This window comes from Plasmodium falciparum, assembly GCF_000002765.6.
Source record: "Plasmodium falciparum 3D7 genome assembly, chromosome: 14".
NCBI classification, from domain to species: domain Eukaryota; phylum Apicomplexa; class Aconoidasida; order Haemosporida; family Plasmodiidae; genus Plasmodium; species Plasmodium falciparum.
Genome location: NC_037283.1, coordinates 1,065,001 through 1,080,497, shown reverse-complemented (window position 1 = coordinate 1,080,497; position 15,497 = coordinate 1,065,001). Strand labels below are relative to the sequence as shown.

General features: G+C 14.5%; 2 protein-coding genes across 3 annotated transcripts in view; one reads left to right on the top strand and one right to left on the bottom strand.

The window, feature by feature from the left end:
* Nucleotides 1-776: 776 nt before the first annotated feature.
* PF3D7_1427400.1 (conserved Plasmodium membrane protein, unknown function) lies at nt 777-3,141 on the top strand (the record flags this gene model as incomplete). Of its 2 annotated transcripts, none has more annotated exons than XM_024473358.1 (6): nt 777-939; nt 1,136-1,243; nt 1,350-1,488; nt 1,668-1,770; nt 1,962-2,895; nt 3,014-3,141. In XM_024473358.1, the coding sequence occupies 6 exons, from the start codon at nt 777-779 to the stop codon at nt 3,139-3,141; spliced, it is 1,575 nt and encodes a 524-aa protein (XP_024329203.1). The 2 variants fall into 2 exon arrangements, with proteins under 2 accessions (XP_024329203.1, XP_001348427.2); XM_001348391.2 differs by having other exon boundaries at nt 777-945.
* A 7,970-nt stretch (nt 3,142-11,111) lies between these two features.
* PF3D7_1427300 (conserved Plasmodium protein, unknown function) overlaps nt 11,112-15,497 on the bottom strand; it is a gene marked incomplete at both ends in the record, with an annotated part of 5,245 nt that continues 859 nt past the window's right edge. The window contains 7 exons of the mRNA XM_001348390.1: nt 11,112-11,168; nt 11,316-11,421; nt 11,571-11,686; nt 11,849-11,984; nt 12,134-12,198; nt 12,289-12,505; nt 12,620-15,497. The exon at nt 12,620-15,497 is cut by the window's right edge and continues 859 nt beyond it. Coding sequence (XP_001348426.1) covers nt 11,112-11,168; nt 11,316-11,421; nt 11,571-11,686; nt 11,849-11,984; nt 12,134-12,198; nt 12,289-12,505; nt 12,620-15,497 — 3,575 coding nt within the window. The remainder of the gene's footprint in view (nt 11,169-11,315; nt 11,422-11,570; nt 11,687-11,848; nt 11,985-12,133; nt 12,199-12,288; nt 12,506-12,619) is intronic.

Here is a 15,497-nt window from a genome sequence, read left to right as displayed (position 1 = left end):
TATTATTTTTTCATATTAAAAATTAATTTAAACACTCTTAACCTGAAGAAAAATACAACAAAAAAAAAAAAAAAAAAATAAATAAATAAATAAAATAAAAACAAACTAAAAGTTATATATATATTTTATTAATATATAAATATATACCTTTTAATTAATCTTGCTATTTTTTTTTTTTTTTTGCTAATTAAATATATATATATATATATATATATAATGTATATGTATTATATTATATGTATAAATATGTATTATATAATATCACTTATAAAATATAATTTTTTCCATTTTGTAAATTTTTCTCATCTTTATTTTTTTTTTTTTCTTCTCCTTTTTTATAAAAATTTAATGTATACACAAAAAAAAAATAAAAATAAAAAAAATTAACTATTGTTAACATAATTTTAAAAAATAATTTTTTTTTTAATTATTTTGAATTTATGTTTATTTTTACAAATATTATATATTTCATTATATTAAATTTACACAAACAAAATCATATTATTTAATATTTTATATAATATGTTATTATATTATGAGATAAAAAAATAAATAATTTTTTTTTCTTTTTTTTTTATTTAAAAAAAAAAAAAAATGAAAAATTCTTATAAATTGTAATCATATTGAATTTTACTTTATATAAATACTTAATGCTATATGAAATGTAAAAATATAATTTATAAGATCCTTTTTAATAATCTTTTTAAAGAGTATCATCATACTTTTTGAATAAAAAAATCATTCTTTTTTTTTTTTTTTTTTCTCTTTCCTACATCATGATTTTAATGGGATTAAATAGTGATTACAATGCTAGAATAAATTTAAAAATAAAATTTATTGTCAAATCAATTGTCAAAGTTATAACTAAGCATTTACTTTTAATAAGTATATTAAATCTAATTATATCACTATGTTACAATTACATTATAAATAGAGACAGTAATCGTAAAACATAAAAAGCAAAAAGAATTTGAATATAATAATAAATATATATGATTTTGTATATTGTATATCATTTTTAATGTTAATAGTTTAATATGTATTCATATATTGTAGTATTAATTAGAATAAAATGTTCATTTTATATCATTTTAACACTATATATAATATTTCTTTTTTCTTTTTTTTTTTATAGACCAATTAAATATTGTAGCACATCTATTAAGAGGAACATTTGTTAGCTCTATACCGTCATGCCTGACCTTATCATTATTAATATTTTTTAAGGAGCACAGTCTAAATAGTAATATATTTCTATATATGTATAACATAGATATATATATTTAATTATTTTTCATTTTATATTTTCATCTATTATTAATTTATGCGTACTTTGTCCTTTTTTACAGATTATAAATATAATGAATGGAATATATTAAATATATTTTGTGTAATCTTAACCTTTTATAGTATATTTTATACTAAAACTGTTTTTTCTAAGGATTATGGAAATAATATATATGACATTTTTTATGTAGCATCTATATCGTAAGTACATTTAATATTTTAATTATTTGTATTTAATTAAAAAAAAGAAAAAAGTTTTTATATGTTATATATATAAACATTGTATTTATACACCCAAAGTAAGAAAATTATTTCATTAATTTATTGGACATATATATATATATATATATATATTTTTTTTTTTTTACACTTTCATTTAGATATATATTACAAAAAAGGTTTAATATGAGAAAATCAAGTATCCATGATTTTCAACATTGTATGAATACCGAAACGAAAAATATAATTGAACTAATTCAAAAGGTAAGATATAATATATATATATATATATAATTTTTTTCTTTACAAGTTTTACTTTTAAAATATACGAATATTCAAATGTTATATAAAAGAAATAATATATATATGTGTTTTGATTATCGTGTATATCATATATATATATATATATATATATATATTTTTTTTTTTATTTTAATTTAATTTTTTTTCTTTAGGGAATAATTTTAAATATAATACCACTTATTTTCTCCTATGTATTGAGTTTTATTGTGGATATTTTGATGACAATAATTAATAGTGTCAGTTTTAATATAATTGTAAGTATTTTGACACATCCATTTGATGTAATATTAAGTCTACCTAAAATATACAATTTATCAAATATTTATGTTATTACCAATTTTTCTTATTGTTTTTCAATTTTTTCTGCAATATGGATAACAGCAGTTTTAGAATATCATTTTATAATTTTTAATTTTATTTTCAATAAATATGACTCGAAAGTGCTTACTTCATTAAATAATTTTCCAATGCACAACCAATGTTCATATCATGATGAATTTTTCGTTGTTAGTTGTATTTATAATTATTTGAAGGATATAAGTTATAGGATAAAAGGAAATAATATTGAAATTACCAATATGGATAAAAAAACTAAATTAAAGTTATTATTATTTAAAAAACTTATACTTATGAATGCAAGCTTAAAATATAAAGATGAAATAAATATACTAAGTCATTTATGTAACCCCATACATACAATATTATTTGAAGATAACAAATTTTGGAATGCTTATATTGATTCATGTATATTATGTATAGATGATTTAATTAGTCAATTAAAAAAATATATAAATATTTTAAATCATGATCAAACTGTATATTCATTTGAAGAAAAGTTAGAAATCAAAAACGTTTTAGAAACGAGTCGGATAAATAAATTAAAGGATACCATCATATTAACTTGTATTTATTTAAAAGGAGTTTCACTGTGGTCAATAGCAATAAGTATTATATGTAAGAATGTTATAGTATCAGTTATTAGGAAATTGTCATCAATTATAGTTTCCTTATCATATGTTTTATTTGATTTTTTGAACTTTATTAAAATAAATGAGTTATATGATCCCTTACACCACTTGCTTTATGGTATGAATGAAATTCATTTTAAATATAAATATGAATAGGTTATATGTATATTACATATATATATATATATATATATATATATAAATATTTTATTATTTTTTTTTTTTTTTTTTTGCAGAAATGAATTCCATTGTAGACATTTTTAAATTTTATAAAGAAGATATATTAGATAACAAATATCAATATTCCTACAATCTATATAAGGGTTTATCATATTTGTTTAGAAACAGATCACTGAATTATTAATGTTTATTCATTTAACAAAATGATACATTTAAGAATTTTTAACACATCAAAGAAAATACTGTTTAAATAATATTTCTCCATTTTTGGTATTAATAATAAATTATGTTTCTTATTATAAAAATTATATATTATTAATATAATTTTTTTTTTTAAAATTTTACATAAAATATATTTTTTTTTTTTATTTATTTTTTTTAGTTTTATTTGTCTAAAAATAAAAAGTGCATTTGTTTAATATTTTGTTTATTTTTTTTTTAACTTTACATTTTTAGAAACAATTATTTTTATTTTATTAAATATATGTTAACCATTAAAAAGAATATTAACAATGTATTAATATACATAATGTATTATATTATAAGAATAGCCCACATTTAAGCATATTATTATATACTCCAAATTTTTTTGGTTAAAAAAAAAAATATATACATACTGATTTTTCTTATATTTTTTTATATATAAATATGTATAAGTCTTTTTTATCACTATTTATATCTACATTTTAAGAAATACTTATATGTTTTGATAATAATTTATTATATTTTGTATATACTCATTTCATATCCCTACAAAAAAAAAATTATATATTCTTAAAAATCTAAACCGAACTGATTTCTTGATGGCTTGTACTTTTTCATATTTATATTCCTTTTATACATTGAAAGATAGAAAACAGTTTATTGAACTATATTAATTATTATAATATATTAATAATTCCGTTGAATGAGTTTAATTTTTTTTATATATATTTATATTCATTTTCTATGTAAAACCATTATTTATCTTGTCAGTAATAGAAATTTTTATGATGTGCATATTTTTTATAGACATCTATAGAATTATTTTCCTTTTTGGTTTCAAATTGTGAAACTGTTTCTACGAAATACCCTTTATCATAATATATGTTTTTTTGTTATCATTGAAATTATAAGAAAAATATGAATTATTTTAATTAAGATAATACCTTTTAAAATTATATCAATTATTAAAAAGATATTTCTATTTGTATAAAAGAAAAATTATGCCTTATAAATACTAAACAATTTTAAAATCAATTATTATAAATAAAAGCGTTAAAAAAGAATTGCGTATAGATCAATATTCCAGTTTATCTATCACAATTATAAATATGTATTCGTAAAAAAAAGAAATTAATTTAAAATTATGGAATACAACACATATTAATTTTTTTTTTATTTTTTTTCTCTTCTCTCTAGCACATTTTCTCAAATACATAATTTTGTGTAAAAAATTATTTTATTTTATATATACATTTTATAGACGAATATTTTAACATTCCTAGATCATTTTTATAAAATCTTATAAAATTAAGTATTAGATCTTTTAAATATGAACGTAAATATTTCAATGAAAATTAACAATAACTATATTTCTTTGTTGTACCTTATTATATTTAAACAAATATAATAATGTCATTATATACATCATAATACACTTTTTCTGTTTTAGTAAAACCATATATTTTTAACAAAATGTTATTTTTTTTCTCTTTTGTTATGATCATTTTAAAAGCTTCAAATAAATTTACATGTATATATCAAAAATTGATATATATATATTTTAACAGAATAAACGTTTATAATAAAATTAACAATATGGTGTGTAGTATTTTTTCAAATTATATTGTGAATCACTATTCAAATAGTTATTCTTTTTTTTGTTTAAATAAATTAGAGGGATCATTTTAGTAATACTTTTATATTTCTTCTATAACATGCAGATATATGAAAATAATTCTTTTCATAGTTTCTAAAAAATATGATTTTTAATAAAAGGCTCTTTGTTTAGATAGATTTATAACATTAGATAAAATAATTATATTTTTTTAATATAAATTATATTTATTTATTATATATAAGGTAAATATAAAGTTCTTTTTTATAAATATCATTTTTTCCAGAATAATTTATTTCTATATTCTTCTTACATTTATAAAAATTGTATATTAAAACATATATATGTTTGCTTCATTGAAGTTTTTTGTAAGATTGAATTAGATCTAAAAAAGACATGAATAATATAATAATTACCATTAATTTTAATTCACTTTTTATTAAATGTACATGCTTTCATTTTCATAAAATAAAACTTTTTCTGATAGTTGTTCTTAATCAATTTTAAAGAAAATATTTACTATTTAAAGTAGATATAGACAAAATTATTATCTAGTTTTTTACACTCATAACATATAATTATGGAAGCATACATAATGAACCTTAATATGAATTAAATCGTATAATATAAACATGTATGATTTTAATAATAAAACTATAAAAATATTCGCTTCATTATTAACTACACATATATAATTAATTATACATTAAACAAAAAAATTATGTGTTCTTTCTGATAATTTTTGATATTATTTTCAATTTTAATAATTATTTTAATATATTGTGATAAGAAAATGGTAAACACAATAATAAAGTGAACAAATATTTGTATAAATGTAAAATGAAATATTGACTTATAAAATATTACCAAACGTTTAATCATTTTGAATATAAACATATAACAATGGTATAATACATATATTTATCGTTTTTAATATTTATCAACCATAAAAAGGTTGAATAAAACAATATACATAATATATATATATATATATTATATAATAAAGAATTTTAATATTTTTTAATTAATTATACAATGAGTTTCAATTCACAAAAAATACAACTGAAATATATGTAAATAATAATAATTAAATACTACAAAACTGATAAATATGTTTTCATATTATGTCTAATGAAATGTACATGAATAAATTAAAGTTTTCATTTTTTATTATATATAAAATTTAACACGTATAAAATTTATTTTGTGAATATTTTATTCAAAAACAAAAAATAATATTATATTTTAACAAAAAGAAATAAACTCATTATATTAAATAATAATTATATTTATTAATTTAATTTGAAGTATAATATTAATTACAATATTAGTTATTTAAAGTATTATATATATTTATAAATTAATAAAATATATTAAATACAAATATTTAATTTAATAATAATAGTAAATACTAAATAAATAAAATTAAATATATAAATTAATAAAATATAATAAATATAATATAAAATATATAAATTTAATTATATAAAATAATAATATAATAAATAAAATTAATTTATAAAATAATAATAATACAATAAATAAATATAATATTAAATATATAAATTTAATTATATAAAATAATATAATAAATAAATATAATATTAAATATATAAATTTAATATTTAATAATATAAAATAATAATATAATAAATTAAATTAATTATATAATTATATAATAAAATAATAAAATAATATAATAAATAAATATAATATTAAATATATAAATTTAATTATATAAAATAATATAATAATTAAATATAATATTAAATATATTAATTTAATTATATAAAATAATAATAATATAATAAATAAATTTAATTATATAAAATAATAATAATTAATAAATAAAATTAATTATATAAAATAATAATAATAATATAATAAATAAAATCAATTATATATTAAATAATAATAATATTAATAATAAAAATATTATTAAATAAATAAAATTAATTAATTAAAATAATAAAATATAATAAATAAAAATAATATTAAATAAATAAAATTAATTAATTAAAATAATAAAATATAATAAATAAAAATAATATTAAATAAATAAAATTAATTAATTAAAATAATAAAATAAAATAAATAAAAATAATATTAAATAAATAAAATTAATATAAATTACAATAATAATAATTTATATATATAATAAATGAATTAATTTAATTATAAATAAATAATATTAATTGGACATATAATAATTAATATATAAAAATAAATAATTCATTAATTTAATTATAAAATAAATATTAATTTTATATTTAATAAATTAACATATTAAAATAATTAATTAATTTAATTATAAATAAATTTCATTACATACACAATAACAATTAATATATTAAAAATAAATAATTAACTAATTTAATTAAAATAAATAATATATAAATTAATTAATAATTATTATTATAAATAAATAATAATAATATATATATTATAATAATTAATATATTCATTTATAAAAAAATAATAATAAAATTAATTTAATAAAAATTATATAGATATTAAATTTATTTAAAATAATATTAAATTAATTATTAAATTAATATATTTAAAATAAAATAATAATTAAATAATAATTATATATAATTAATTAATTATTAATTTATTATTATATTATGTATGTCTTTAATTTATTATAATATTTAAATTAATAAAATAAATTAAACTTTTATAGTATAATAAAAATATATAATTATTTATTTAAATGAAATTAATATTAAATAAATAATATATTATTATATATTAATTATTTAGTATTAAATAAATATATTTAATTTAATTTAATTAAATATTAATTATTTTATTAAATATATTACTATTAAAATAAATAATTATATAATACTTTATATTTATATTAAATATATTTAATTAATTTAACTGAAATATATTAATTAATTAATTAATTAATTAATAATATAATAATAAATAGTGTATTTTTTAATTATAATTAAATAAATATAATTTAATTAAATATATTTATTATTTTACTTAATAATAATAAAATAATATTAAAAAATTAAATTATTACAAATTAAGTTATTTATTAAATTAATAAAGATAATATTATATATAAAAAAATCAATAATATTCCTATATTATTAAATATTATAAGTAATTAAAAAATATATTATAATTTATTAATTTATAATTATTTAAATAAATAATTTAATTTAAAATATAATAATTAATAATTATTTATAATATATTAAAAATATAAATTAAATAATAAATATATAAATTTAATTAATTAACGATGAATTATATTTTTAAATTATATAATAATTAATATTTATAATATATTTATTAAAAATTAATTATTATTTAATTTATATTTATTAAAATAAATTAATTAATAATTAAATAATAATATTTTATATTTATTAATATTATATTATTTAATATTAAATAATAATTTATATTTATTAAATTTAATTAATTATTAAATATTAATTATTATTTAATTTATAATTTATTAAATTAAATTAATTAATAATTAAATAATAATATTTTATATTAATTAATATTATATTATATAATATTAAATAATAATTTATAATTATTAATTTTAATTAATTATTAAATATTAATTATTATATTAAAATTAAAATTAATAATATTAATATACATATTAATATATAAGAATATAAATAAATAATATATATTACTATATTGAAATTAATAATTAAATATAATTTTTATTATTTTATTAAAATATTATATATATATATAATAATTATATATATATTTAAAAATTAATCATTATAAATGTTTTATTATTAAATAAATTAGTAACATGTCTTTTTTTCCAAATGTGTATTATTTTGAAATACAAAATTTTTAATTTAATAATATTTAATTAAAAACAAATGTGTCTTTTGAAAATTATGATATATTTTTTTAATTGTAAATTTTTTTTTATTGATTATACTATTTTTTTGTATATATTAACTATATATGAATCATATATATTTATACATTGTTTTAAAATAATGAATTTGCTTTAACGTTTAAAATAAAAGTATTTATTTAAATATAATTATCTTTTATTTATTATTCACTATTTCAAATATATTTTATAGTGCTATTCTTATATTTTGAAAAAGAATTTAGATATCTATAGAAACTAATATATTTATATAAGACTTAAAATTATAAAAATTTTTAAACATATATCTTGAATTATCCATAAAAAGTATTCAAAAACTAGGAAGAAATACAATAAAATTAGAACAAAAACATATAATGATATCATCAATGGTTTATTGCTTAAAAATATACACTTTAATTCCATTATATACAATAATGTATTCATATATAAACATCATTATAAAAACAAACCGAATTAGATAATACGTTTTAATACAAAAAAGATAATGAATAGAAATATAAAAAATCATGAGTTTCATAAGGTATGTATAATATTTCATTTTGATAATAAATTAAATAGGAAACTTTATGAAAAACATAAAAAGTAATTTTATCATTTTTTTTTTCTTTCGCAGATTATATTCGGCCGATTATAAATTAATAATTAGTAATTGTTACATAATATCTGTATTATAGTAGTTAAAATTATTATTTAATTTATGTATTTATATTAACATCACTAGGTTAAAAAAAATAAATTAAGATGTATAGAACCAACTAAATAATATTTCAAGTTGTGTATGTAGAGTTTCAGAATAAAAAATTTATAATTACAGTTTGTAATAAATTAATTATATCAATATATTAGAAAAATTAACAAAAGAATATAATTCTCCTTTATTTTTATCCTTCAAAATTTTCTATTCTATTATTGTATATAGATTTATTAAATAACATTATATAAAAGAAATATATACATAATATATATATTCTTCAATTAATTATTTTCTTCATACTGAAAAATATAAGTCATTGGTTATGTTTTGATTTAGAAGTTATTTAATAGTTAATACATAATTATTACAATTTTCAATATTTTTCTAAATGTTTTTAATGAATTTCAAGTTCAAATTTTTATTCATATTTAAAAAATGTATATTTTGGTAAATAGGAATAATAATGTAAAAAACAATAAATATAGGAAAATGACGGTAACTACAATTTAATTATTATGATGTGAATTAAGGAAAATATATAAAAATTAAGGGATTTTATTTATATACATCCCCTAATATGGTCTAAGCATATAAAATGAAGACATATTTGAAAATTACAATTGTAAATAGATTATATATAATAAATATCCATTAATATATATATATATATATATGCAAAGTTACATATATGTTTATTTTAACACAATATTATTATACAGATAAATGAAATACGAATAAAATAAATATGTAAATACATTTGAAATCTTATTGAAAGGCAATTATTAAATTTCCATGTGAAATATGTCATTTCCATTAAATTATGGAAAATTGTAATATCATGACAAATTATTATGAACTATATTTTATTCTTTCATAAAAGATACAAAAAAATATATTTTTAATGAGAACATGAATTTATCGTAACTTGTTTTATAATAACAATTTGATTACGTTTCTTTTGTTAAAAAATAATCATATATTCTTTATTTATTAAGTATAAAAAAAATAATTAGATTAAAAAGAACGAGATATTTGTTTATATTTTAAAGCATCACATGACAATTATCTATATAAAAATATTTATATAAATTATACAAGTTTTTTTTATAATAATATATATGTGCATGTATATATTATATCACCCTTTATTATAGTTACTTATGAAGACACTGTTTTATTATTAAAAAAAAATTAAGGAAAATAAAAATTGAAAATGAATACTCATATGTAAACTTTTTCTTATTATATAATCTATTATATAATATTATTTTGAATTAATATATCAAAGAATGATAAATTTTGTTTATGGAAGAATTAAAAAAAAATTATTATGAATCCAAATAAATACAGTGTCATTTGTAAAAAACAACTATAGTTATATTTTAAAAATTATAGGACAATGAAAAATTTCTAAACATGTTTTAAAAAAAGTTAAGGTTGTGATTTTTTTATTTCATATTTATAGATTCTTTATTTAAAAATAAGTATTATTGTTTTTATTTGAGAACATGAATATAAACATGTTAATATAACTTTTTACAAATTATAAACACTAGAATGAAATAACAGTTTTTTTTTTTTTTTTTATAAAAACATTTTATAAAACATTTTGACAAATAAATGCATCAATGCATATATATAATGAAAAAAAAAAAAAAAAAAATAACAAAAAAAAAAAAAAAGTAATTTATATAAACATTTTGTAGAAATATATATATATATATATATTTGTGATAAAATCTAATTTATAATAACTGATGCTATTTTTTTAAGTTGTATGTCTTTATCAGATAACTCCTAAGATATAATAAAAAAAAATATATTTAAAATGATGTATTTTAATATATATATATTATTGCTTTTTAATGTAAACATAAAATATATTTCATTATATGCAATATGAATTCATTAATATATATATATAATTATATAAAAAAAACTAACCTTTTCTTTCATAATTAACTTTTGGGTTTTTATTTCACATTCTTCACTTTTTTCATATAGTTCCTTTTCTAACTTCATTATGCGATTTTTCATTTCCTCTTCATTTCTATGGTACAAAATAAAAAAAAAAAAAAAAAAATACACATGTATAATTTAATATTAGTGTAATAATAATATTTTTAAAAGGTAAAACATAAGAATCAAAAATTATATGTTTTAGAAATTTAATAAATTTTCACATATATATATATTTACTTTTCATAATTCATAATGTATCTTTTTGATAATTCTAAATTTTTATTAGCATTATTAAGTTCTTCATTTAGGTTTTTGTTTAATCCAGTAAAATTTTCAATTATTAATGCTTGTTCCTATAAATAAAATTGTACACATCAAAGTTCATTTAATGCATTTTTACAATATATATATATATATATATATAATATAGATATTCAAAATTTTGTAAGTCTTCAAATTATTTTTTCAATAAACATTCCATAAAAATATTAGATATTATTTTAGCAAAAAGTTACCTTTAAATCATTATTGCTTTTGTTGATTATCGTTTTTAATTCTTGGATATCACCATTATATGTTTTGATTTTTTTTTCTTTTTCGTCCAATTCTTTGTTTTTATCACTTAATTCTTTAACAACAACAATTAATTTTCTATAAAAAAAGAAAATAAAATGAATTCAAAAAATATAAGAATATACATATATATATATATATATATATATATATATAATATAGTCATTAATTTAATCCACAATTTTTTAATTGCATTAAAAAATTTTTTTTTTTTTTAAATTACTAACTTGAAAGTTCCTTCTAATTCATTATTTTGATTTTCTTCTATGGTTTTTAATTTTTCATTCTCACTCTAAAAGCAAAAATAAACAAAAAAAAAATTAATATAATTTTAAAAAAAAAATAACTATTACATTTATTATTATATATATTTTTTTATTACGGTAAGAGAATTAATAATACTTATTCCCTCATTGATTCTATTTTTCTGGTCAATTAATTTGTTATTTAAAGTTTTATTCTGAGATTGCATGTGTGTATATTTTGATTGAAGAGATTTTAATAATGATTCCATTGAAACGGTTTTATTTTTTATGTTTACATTTTCTTCTTCTGTTTCTTTTTTTTGCAAATATACTTCTTCATATTTTCTTTGTAATCTACAGAAAAAAAAAAGATAAAGTAAACATATATATATATATATATATTAATATATAATATTCATTTATATTATTATTTTTATATTGTCTTATTTTTTCTTTTTCGAAACGTACTCATCTATTATATCATTTTTTTGAGAAATAATATTCTCCAAATTATTATTTTCTTGAAGTTTTCTATCAATTTCCATTTCATTCTCTTTTCTAATTTTTTGAATTAAAACATTATGAGCATTCTGTTTTTCTTCAATTTCTTTGTTTAAAACATTAATAACATCTTTATATCTCTCAAGATCTTGTTTATAAATTTCTAGCCTGGATTGAGATTCATTAAATTGAGAATTCAAGTTTTTTATTTTATTCGAATAAAAGTTAATATCAGATGATCTTGTTATATTATTATGCAATAAAATATTTAATAAGTACTTTTTGGAATATTCATCTGCGTCTTTTGAATAGAACAGGAAATTATGTAATAGAAAATTAAATAAATATTGTGTATTGTAAATGGTATCAAAATAAAAATTAAAAGAACTTTTTCTATTTTTAACTGTTTCAAAGAAAATTTTATCAAAATTAAGATAAAAAGAATTTTCATAATTTGCACTTGTATATTGATATTTTAATGAAGGGAACACATTTTTATTTCCTATATTTTCGTTACTACCAATTTTCTTAATATTTGAACCGTAATTCGTGTTCATGTGATTTAGTAAATAGTTATCATTTTTTTCACCTAATAAAAATTTGTTTTCTTCTTCATATAAGTATTTTTTATTTAAATCATCACATTCATATGAATTCCTTTTATTTAATTTATTTAATAACGTGTTATAATTATCGTCTTCATGTAATGATAAATTTTTTTTTGAATTTCCTTTTAAAAATCCTTTGTAATCAATAAAATTTTCCGTATAATTTTCTAAGTACATATCTAAATTATAATAATGTCTAACTATATTTAAAATGGCTATTTTCATGTTAGATAATTCTATATTTTTATCATAATCTAAAATGGATTTTTTATACAATAAGAATGATATTGAATAAACACAATTATAAATTATTAATGAATCTTTTGATTCGTATAAAGAAGATATTAAAAATGTTAACGCTCCTGATTCATACAAAGCTTTATGTATCTTTATAATATTCGGTTGGTTATTATAATGGATATTTTTTATAAATATACTGGATTTTAGATCTGCTGTTTCATTTAGATTATTTGTTTTTTTATTTAATGAATAATTTAATAAAAGAGATATGTATCCACATACTAACTTTATATTTTTCATATGAACACTTTTCTTTAGCTCGTCAATAAAATAATCTATATATTCAAAAGTATTTTCATGTATAGCGTCGTAAAATTTTGTTTTCATTAATGTAAATAAAAAGTTGATAATAACAATTATATATCTGGTTTTTTCCGAATTTTCTTCTATTTGAAATAAATTATTCGATGAATATACATCGGGAATTATGTGTAAATTAATTAATATAGCTTTTATTACAGAATTTCGTTCATTGTTTTTTATGTTATCAAATATTTTACAAAATATTTCTTTATATAACTTGTTTCCTTCATTTTCGTTGTTAGACGCATATGAATAATTCAAGTTATTTACATTTGCATTTTTTATTAAAGTAGTTCCAGGTACATTGGAAACATTTTGTCCATTTGCATTCAAATATGAGCTGTTTAAATTTCTTAAACCATAATTATTTGTATTTAGATGGGTACCATAAGGATAATTATTATTTATATTATTATTATTGTCTATGTTTTTTTTAGCAGAAAATTGACAATAGAGATTTATTAATTTGGAGAAGATAAGAGATATGATTGTTGCCAAATTTTTATTTTTATGTATAGTTGATAAAAAGAGCATATTTATATGTTCATTTATGTTACTAAAAATGGAATTAAATTTTTTATCTTCATTATATTTCATAATATAATCGTTATTTTCATTTAAAATGTGAAATATGGTTATTGAAACATTTGGGAATTTAATTAAAATGATATAAAAAAGGAATGATATATTTGTTATAAGTTCATATTGTTTATTTGATAATAATCTGGATGAATATGTAACAAAAATAAAAAGTACTTTGGTTATATTTATATTTTCTTCAAAAAAATAAACAAATTTCTTATCATTAAAACAAAATATTAGAGTATCTACAATAGTTCTCATTCGTATTAAATTACCGTTATTTACAATATTTTCAAAAAGTAGCATAGGGGAAAAATAGTTTTCTTTTTCTAATTCCTCTGGGAAAATGAATATATAAGTTTTATATAAGCTAATATAAAAATTTTTATAAACTTCAATGTCATCGTATTCATTTAAATATTTATAAAATTTGGATAAAAATATTTTCAATTCATTAAGATCATTACTTGAATTCATAATTTTTTCTCTTAGAGCGTCTAAATTCATTAAATTATTAATTATATTTAAACTTTTCAATAAAATATTACAGTATGATACTTTATTTTTCCCTAGGAAAAACAATTCCTCTTTTCCATCTATAAATGATGACATATTGCTATTATTTGTTGTTCCATTTATAACATTAGATGAATTTAACATTTGATCTTTTCTGTTTCTGCGTGCATTATTTTCTGAATGCATTTTCATCATATCAGAATATAATAAGGAACCATCTTTTATCATATCTTCTAAATAGAAATTTAAAAAACTTAAAAGATAAAAAAATATTTTATAAAAATACATATGATTGCTATATATTTTAAAAGAATTGCATTCTTTTGAAGCTGCTCTCAAAAAATTGTTATTATTATTATTATTATTATTATTATTATTATTATTATTATTAGTAACTAAATTGTTTTGATGAAAATTGTTATTATTTTCATTAGATGAAGTATAATTTCTAAAATTTGAAGTACTGTATTTTCTTTTAATACTATTTTGTGAGTTATTCATTTTATTTATACTAGAATAAACAGAATTATTTTTTT